At 39.2% G+C, this 9,181-nt stretch overlaps 1 protein-coding gene across 1 annotated transcript in view; it reads right to left on the bottom strand.

The window, feature by feature from the left end:
* Positions 1-5,864: 5,864 nt before the first annotated feature.
* Positions 5,865-9,181, bottom strand: part of TACR3 (tachykinin receptor 3) — a 38,372-nt gene continuing 35,055 nt past the window's right edge. The window contains exon 5 of the mRNA XM_071431818.1: positions 5,865-8,250. Within this exon, the coding sequence (XP_071287919.1) occupies positions 7,935-8,250 (316 nt within the window). The 3' untranslated portion in view covers positions 5,865-7,934. The remainder of the gene's footprint in view (positions 8,251-9,181) is intronic.

The raw sequence follows: 9,181 nt of genomic DNA, 5'->3' as shown, positions 1-9,181 counted from the left end.
TGTAAGAGAAGTAAGTACAGTGCTTATATATTAGGATTATAAAATAAGAATTAATTTTATTGTACTGATATCATGAGACATATACATGCCCTGTCACGGTTTGCAGTGCCACGTTTACCCAGTGCCTTCCTCAGGTACACAGTTTGAGATATATATATATATATACACACAGAACTATTGCTTTTTCATGTTAGAATGGTACAGACATGTTTGTACTTTGTTAGTAAAAGGCCACAGATTATCTGGTGGTGGGAAACTCCAAGTTCCTTTGTCACCTCCTTAGAAGCCTCAAAAGACTTAAAGCCCTTATGCAATTATTAGTTCTCAGGCAAAATTTTTCAGTAGAACAGAAACATGTATTTCAGTCTGAATATCATATTAAATTGACTGGGCAAATGGTCATCCAGATCCCCTCAAAGCTGTATATCAAAATGATACAATTAGCACACTTTATCATATCAACCTCTGACACATCCACATGGATTTATGTTGAAATACTCACCTACCAATAGAAGAAAGTGGAAGATTATTAGCATTTAACTATTTGGTTGTCCCAATGTCTCATTTCTGAATTCCTGTTTAGTATTGGATGTTTATTATAGTACTTAAAAATTATTGCATGGCTCTGAGCTCTGTGAATGGGCCCCAGTACCAGTGCTAAGAGTTCAAGATGTGCTGGGGACTTGCTTAATTCTTTTCTGTAGATGAAACTTGTGGATTTCATTCAGGGCTGTTTTCCTTCCCTGGAGCTTGTGTGTATGTGTGCATTATTTGTTCCAAGACTTTCTGTGAAACACCCACCCTGGTATTTCACCGTGGCAAGCAAGGCAAATTGAATGATTTGGTAGAAAACAATTAGGATTATCACTCCAGGCTCTTTCAGGTATTTAGGTCTATGTTGAGATAAGGTGTGGAGCTCTCTGTGTCAGAACTTGCAGCCATGCTGGGAAATCTGTCAGGTTGCACACAGCCTTAGGGGCTCCATGCACCTCATGGCATTAGGGTCAGGCTTGTCTTGGGTTGAGACAAGGTGAGGCTGCCAGAGATGTTCTTATGGCAATAAGATGGAAGGTGTGTAGAGTGTGTGAGGAGTTCTACCATTTCATTTTTTGAGAGCTTGGCAGATGGTTAGACTGATATATTTTTTTTTTTCCCTTGGTACATGTCAGGATAATAATTGCTTTGGAATGTGGAGGTAGCTATGTGTGCTATGAGTGGGACATGTATGATTAAGGATAGTAGAAATGGTCCAACCAAATGCCAGCATGGGCAAGTTTACCTGTGGTAGTTTGGTCATTTCAAGGTAAATTTTAGCCCCCACAGAGCTCTATGTTCATATATCTGTGCTATTTTTTGTACCTAAGCTCATCTGCTGCTAGCTCTGAAGTATATCTACATCCTATTAGTTTTAGTGTGATTCTATGTCTAACAAGCTATGAAAAGGAGTTTGGGGACCAGGGGCAAGCTGTTTGGCTGCTTTCTCCTTCCTCTGTTAGCAGTGGTCCTGCTACCCCATACACATTAGCCTGACCAGGTGACAGCAATCGCATGACTCAGTAGCCATGAGAGTGCTGTGGTGCAGGGCGTACATAGGATGAGAAGTGAAGATAATGATGCTTCTATGAGAACTTCTTGTCTGCCTTGTTGAAGTTGCCAATCCTCAGGAGAGCTGCTCCAGGTGGGCCACCTAACCTGGCCCATGCCTTCTTGGTGATGCATTTGTTTAAATGTTTTCAAGGTTCCGAACTCAACTGAATGAATGAAGGCTGTGAATATATTAGAACACACTTCTGAATAAAAGGTTACTTTGCCTAGTGTAAGGGTCCTACTGAGTAGAGCTTCAGGTCGAGGCAAAGCTCTACCTTTGATCTTGAAGGTGTTGCTGCCTGTCTTAAGTTCTTCAGTTCTCATACAAGATACAGATTTCAGTATTGCAAACAGTAGAGAGCTGCTGGCTGGACTGCTCAAAGGACTGCTCTGAAGTCCTTTGTTGCTGGAACATATCCCTGTCCTTGGTCAGACCTCCTCTGGCAGAACCTCTGCAAATCTGTAGATGCTGTCCAGGAAGTTTTCCCTTGCATTCAAGAAAGAGCTTGCCTGAAGTTTTTATGCGTGTACTATCTACAGACTTGGTCTGTTACCTTCACTTGCATGTGAATTTGTGGGTAGTGTTGTAGAAGAGCTGCTGAACATTTCAGGTGTTGGCACATTTTTAGGATTTAATTGGTCAATGCCTACTGATTAGATTATTAGTTGGTCGGTTTTGGATTTTTTAAAATCTAAAGCGTGTAAATCCAAGCAAGCTGGGCAACGTGAATTTCCATACTAAGTGTGCTTGGGAAGTACCATTCATGTGAGTGTTCCTGGTGTCCGTTTTTCTGTTTGCATCACAAATATTGCAGTGAAAAACTCCTTGTGAAACTTAGAAATAGTGAATCTAGAGGCTGTTGCAGAGTACTCATAACAAACAGCTTTGGTGTTTTAAAGCTTAACCCTTTGCTTTGGGAAATCTGATGCCAGTTGTAATGCAATATGCATGTTTCAGTTTTATAGATGGGAGAGAAACAATTCAATTAGCCAGTAACTATATCCATGTGATATATGAACTCATCTAAATACAATTTGTATTTTAATACCCACAGCAACTGCTCAGGGACTGATAAAGAATTATCTTTGACTGGTCTCAACAGATCATTTTGATTTATGAATGTAGAACCACTTGAATCTGCTCATGAACAGGAAGACACAAACTGAACTGAATGCATTATTTAATACAGGGAACTCACAAGATATCTGTAAACAGTGGTATGCCCTTAGTAGTATCTCCTGCAACATTTGTAGTACTCTTTGGAGGTATTCTTTAAGAAACAGCTCATAGTATTTAGGACACTAAATTTAAACTCATCTTGAATTGGAGCAAGAAGTTCAGCAGTAAATTTCCACTTGGAATAGGCATTTCAAAAGCCTTGAAATAAATGCGAAAGGAACAAGAGTTTCTCTGAATCCTGTACCCTGGTGGGCACAGCCTGAAATGTTTGGAAATTTATATCAGTGAAATAGGTTCTTCTTCACTGATGTGAAAAAAATTCCCCAGTATTGAAGGACGAACATCCACCTCCAAAATACCTGAATGGTTTTATTTAGATAAGAAAGCACCAACTTCTAAAACATGTTTTGTTCTCCTTTTTATCATCAGTTCCTTCTGTATGTTATTTTTGAAAATACATGTTGGTATTGATCAGAGATCTTCCTCAGTGACACCTTTAGTTACCAGATGTAAAGCAGCTGCAAATAGCTCACTCTGTGCAGGTCTGCCAGTGCCTCCCAACCTTGACAATGTGCTGTAAGTGACCTAGAAGGAAGGCTGTCAAGGGATTCCTGCCAAAGAGATAATCCTAACCCAGTCTGCTGGAAGCATCCTGTCCGAGTACCCTGAGCTTGCTTGGAGATCATTTTTCCTCTCAAGATCATGCTTTTATGTGGAAGACTGCTGCAAATCCTGATTTAGTATTCTGCTGACTATGCCAATTTGTCACAATTGAGTGGTTTAGGTAGTTTAAAGAATCCCTGTCACAGGTATTGAGAAAAGTAAGTTTTAATATAAATGCGTGAAAGTGCAGCCAAGTTCAATGGCAATGTTCACTCTATTATTTACTATGGAAATGAAGCATACAAAGGATTATTGGCTTAAAATCACTAGAATGATTTGCATGGAGACCAGGGATACAAGTGATTAGGGTGCAAAGGGAAGGAAGACCTTCCCATAGAGTCACAAGGTTCAGAGTGGATGCCATTGAAATACTTAACCTTACACCTGATAAATGTTTCATGCTTAAAGGATTTAAGTAGTACGTAATCAATTAACTAATTCAGCATTTATGAAGTAATTCAATAAAATTGACTAAAGTTGCAGTAGTGACTTAATTATCCTTCTGAGATGTCAGTGTTTATGCTATACTTGCTACAGGGTATTTAAATCAATTCACACACATGCATGCACACAGCCACAATGAAGTGTGTACAGAAGTACCTGTGAAAAATTCCCCCTGATTTCAGTCAAATACCCTGTCGAGTGCTTTGGCTTTTCTCAGCGGTTGAGGCTCAAGGAGTGAGACTTTATCTGCCTATGCCCTGTCTTCAGCTTTCTCACAAACATGAAAGTTTGCAAGCTCTGAGAGCCATCCCCCACTCAAGGGGAGATTCTGGTACACTGAAGTCCAGGGAAGCTCAAAGGGCCTCACTTAGGACCTCTGTTTATAGGGTAGTGAGATGTAGTCTGTAAGAGTTCCATCCTCAGATCAGTCATGACTGGAGTTTCCAAAACAATTCCAAATTGTTTCCAATACAATTTCAAGTTGTTTTCAAAACTCCAGCCACAATGGTATTATTCCCCTTGGGTTATGGTTCAGGCAAAGTCCCAAGGCTGTAAGTGGGGGACTAACTGTGCTCTTGTCCTTCATCTCAGGGATGTTCCCAGCTCAACCACTCAAGAGTTGCCATATGATCAAGGGAAGCTTGATCACCCAACTCATCACACAAAGGCCAGTGCCCAGTGGGGATTCCTGAGGTTGTAGAGTGGTTCAAGAAAGAGTGTGGGGGGGAAAATGCACCACCACGAAGACTTGAGACAAGAAATGAGGGGGATTTTTTTATTGTTTAAATAGTCATGTTTAGCTTTTTAAGTTGGTTTGGTTGCGTGGTTTGTTTTTTTGGGGGTTTTTTTTGGGGTTGGTTTTTTTTGTTTGTTTTTTGTTTGTTTTTTGTTTTTTTTTTTTTGTTTGTTTGTTTGGTTTTTTTTTTCAAAGTTTACCCAATGTCAAGGGAATGACAGAGTAAACTGATGCTGATTATTTTGTCTTTGGTGATGTGAAAGTTAAACCTGTTCTCTACCAAGGGAATGTCCTTGCAAAGTGGCTGTTCAGGGAGCAATGATCTCTTCATCACATAAATGTTTGAGGCAGACTCCAGTAGGAGCCTGGGCTGAAGTACTACAACTGTTATACTGAGAAGGACGAATGTGTTTCAGAAGATTTCAGGATCAGAAGACCTTTCCTGATGCTGTTTAATTGTAGCTGTTTTGGAGTGTTATTGTGCCCTTCTTGGTAAGAACCTAGCTCTGTATTGGTCTGTTTTCCTTAACTCACTCCTAGCAAAACTGAAGAGTGTGGGTTGAAGGTTGCAGACATGAGACAGCCACAGTGCTGCACCAGCAATCATGCGTGTGCTCTGTATGCCCACTACTACTTTGAGCAGTCTTATTGACACAAACTGAGGATGATCTGATTTCCTCTGCACTCAGTGAGGGGTGTCAGGAGGCCTGTAAGGAATTTTATAGTGACCAGGCCACTTGCTGAAAATGCTTGTTCAGAAATAGTAATTCGTATGGAAGCTGCTGTCAGTCACAGCTTTTGCTGTGCTAGTTGTTTAACTGTGTAACCCTGCATGTTCTTGGGGGCTGAGACACAGATTGATTTGCACCACATTATCACTGTAATGTTTTGTTAAAGCAATGCTGTGATTACAGGGAGAGATTTCTTAATTTATTATACAGGAATATCCTGTAACTTCAGAAGAACTACAGGAATGGTGAGGGTGTTTTGATACCTCTAGCCCATGAAAATATAGTGATGTTATCAATGGATTAGTTGTCCAGGAGGTCATAGCATAAACACTTAAAGTGAAATTGTTTCACTAGAGGTACAGGTGTGAGGAGGCCACCATTGCTTTCTTGATATTTGTCAATGAAAAATCCTAAATGTTGCATGAAGATGATATTTTATACATGTATGCTGCTGTACTTTTATATAAAACTTTTTAAAATTTATACTCTACATTTAAAAACAACAAATTTATCAACACTGCTCTTGTAATAGCCATTATTAGAAAAGACTGTTTATTTAACAAGTATACATTTTCTCTATGTATGTTTCTCAGAAGTTGTACATGAGCAGACAGAGAACTTCACAGCATGTGTTTGTAGTACATCACCATTAGGTTAATATACTTAGCATAATTTTTTGTTTGTGTGTGACTATCCTGGATCTTTTTTAAAGAGTTGTTAAAAACCTGGGAAGATTTAAAGTTCTTAAAACAGAGTATTTAAAGGGAAAAAATTCACAAGTATTTTATAGGCATTGCATGACACTTGCTGGATTGCTACACACGAAAAAAAGACAAGGAGAAGTGAGAGCATGACAATTACAATGTTGGAAAATACCTGTTTTTTTAGAGAAATAGACTGTTGAAAAGCATGGACCAACATTTAAAAGGGAAGTCATTAATGAATGGATTGTTTCAGTGGATTTTATATCAGGCCATAGATAGAAAAAGTGAGTCTGGAATTGTGATTCATTTTTGTAAGAGTACAATGTTCTGTGATCATATTCTTCAGTTATTCCGTACATGGAGAATTTAATGTATCAGGTTTATGTATCTGAGGATATTTTACCTTAGGATTTTGATTTAGTGATACCACAGTGCACTGCAATCACTATACAAGTACAAGTTAACGCTTAGCAGAACGTAACAATTGACTATGTACATGAATCACAATACACAAATATGATTCTTGTTTTACTGATCTTGTTTGATATGCTCACTGTCACAATGCTGATCATCCCCAGTTGCTGGGAAGGAATGTGGACTAAAGCCAGCTCAAGCCTTTCTCACTTCAAATGTCTCTTTATTAATTGCTCAGCTTTGGTACTGTGTTGGGTTCAGCCAGATACACACTGTCCTGTGCTGGTTTGGCTAACTCAGGAAGACATTCATACTCTTCTTTGTATTTTCATTAACTGACAACAAACATTCATGAAACCAATTTATCCATGCAACTGACACAGTCATTAAACTAAAACTAAGGCTGCTCTCTGGTCCCTTTTTTTGTTACATTCAGCTTCGTCTGCAACAGTGATGGTAAGTGGATTTTGTCTGAATTCAGTGGGAACATGTCTGTGTAAGAATGCCTAGAATGTTTTCAGAGGCAGGCACAGGAGTATTTTTACATGCATCAAGCTATGGAAAATTTGTGAAAAGAGCCCAAATAGGGGTTTTTTTCCCAGTGGAAGTTTGTCGTCATGAGTCTTGTTACTTTATCTTCTGCAGAAAAGAGTCTGTTCCCACAGTGTTATTTTTTTCATATATGAATCTTCAGTTTAAAATCTTTTGGCCTTTCTAAAGTCAATCAGAAAGGTTCTGTTAAGGTCACTGAGACAGACCTTACCCCTAGAACTAAGATACAAAGCTATGAGAGTTTCCTCAAAGCAATATATTCCCCTGGAAATACAATCCCATTAGAATCTAATGTTCACTAATATGCAAACTTTGGTAGAATTAACTTCGTCTCTTAGTCATGTTCTCCGGTTCTTATATATATTTGCAAAATTACTGTTGCAGACAGAGCTGAACTGCACTCACGTGAACTTAATTTTATCTGTTTGTCTGGGAATGGAGCTAAATTGTGAAACAGCTTAATGGACTTGGGGCTCATTAGGTTTTCATTATAAATACATCTTTATAATCAAATATCACGTAATTTTGTTACTGTTGAATTAATACACTTGTAATGGAAAACACAGTACATTTCTGCTTCAATAAGTAAAGGAGCCTGTTACATTTTGGTAAGTCAAACATAAATGCCACTGGTCAGAGACAACTGAAGCAAAGTTTTTAATGCCATTGGTTTATTCTGGATAATCCCTATGAACATTGTTGCGGCTAAGGTGCAACTATGCTTTTGGAGCGAGACATACATATGTCTTCAAATTCCTCTTCCTCTCCAAAGCAAAAAAAAAAGAAGAGATTTCCCAAAAATCTCACAATATTTATAGCTAGGGTTTATTAGTGGAATCTGGTTTGCTTTCCTGTGGTATGGATACTGAGTTCCAAAGTAGGAGAACATTGTCCAGTGTTGCCCTTCTAGCAAAGTGAAATGTTTAGGAATAAACATCTACTGATGTGTGCACTGAACTGATGAGGCTTGAGGCTGTGGAGACAGTCTTGGAATTCCTCTGTGAGCAACCATTGAAGTTCAGGTCCCTTGGAGCTGGTCTTTTCTTGTGGCTGGTGTGCATGCTGTCTCCATCATTGGTGTCCAACACCACGGTCATGCTGGAGTCCATCCTGGACACAGCGTAGAGGCTGCTCTGCCGTGTGGGGTGGAACCTGGCTGCCTTCAGCTCCAGCTCCTCATAGCTGGACACCTCAATGAAGGGGCACCAGCGCAGAGCTCGCTTGAAGCCAGCACGGAACCTAGGAGGAAAGAAGCCTGGTGGAAGCCTGGGCTTGCAAGGCCCCAGGCCTTCATCTGAAAGCACAGAGTGCTGCTAGGGTACTCACTTGGCCAGTTATCCTGCCCCTAGGCCTGGGTGGGCTGAACTCAGTGGGAGTTTCCTTGACTGAAGTCAGAGTAGGACAAAAAAAGATAGTGGTAGCAACTCATTTTGGTTTGATTTTCTATATGCTGTCACTGCATTTTAACAATGGTGTTTTTCTTATAATGAATTTCCTGTCTTTTGCCTCTGCAAAGCAAACAAACACCAACTTTCACAGAACTGTCTTCACAGAAATTGTTTTGATTTGACCTCTAATGAGATCTGCACCTGTATTTTCATCTTCTTTCAGCAAGGAACTTCGTAACTTTTCTGCAAAGTGCCATCCCAATTTCCAAATTTCAATGTCCCTTCCGTGTTTCTCTAACAGGGATGCTTGTATGGGAATGAGTTAATGGCTAATAATTGTTCATGTGAAATATTTGGAAAATAATTTTTAATACGTAAGGGGATCCTAGAAAGTTGAAATCTGAATGTGAGTAATCTATAAACAGGCATTTTGAGGCTTTAGAGCATCAGTGTTTGCAATACTCATACAGAGGCAGGGATTCACCGTAAAGACCATTGTTACATTTTGTGTGTATGCATTTCCAGAATAAAAGCTTAATATATTAATTAGAAAAGCAATTCTCTATGTATCTATGTATAACTGGAAAAAGAACACCTTTTCACCTAGACCTAAAGCTTATATTTCTCCCTTTTCTTGCTCCTCTTGTTTTGTTTAAACAATCAGCTCTCTTGTTTATCCTGTCTGTAAGTTTTTTGGAGCAGTGATTAAACTACCACAGTGATGACTGCAGGTAAAAATTGAGATCAAGTGTTTAGTTAAAGTTAACAGATCTCACAGAAGT

Source organism: Agelaius tricolor, unplaced genomic scaffold (assembly GCF_023055355.1).
Source record: "Agelaius tricolor isolate 1412-34295 unplaced genomic scaffold, bAgeTri1.0.p SCAF_8, whole genome shotgun sequence".
NCBI classification, from domain to species: Eukaryota; Metazoa; Chordata; class Aves; order Passeriformes; family Icteridae; genus Agelaius; species Agelaius tricolor.
Note: the sequence above shows the minus strand (reverse complement) of the source record. Positions and strands in the feature narration are given on the sequence as shown.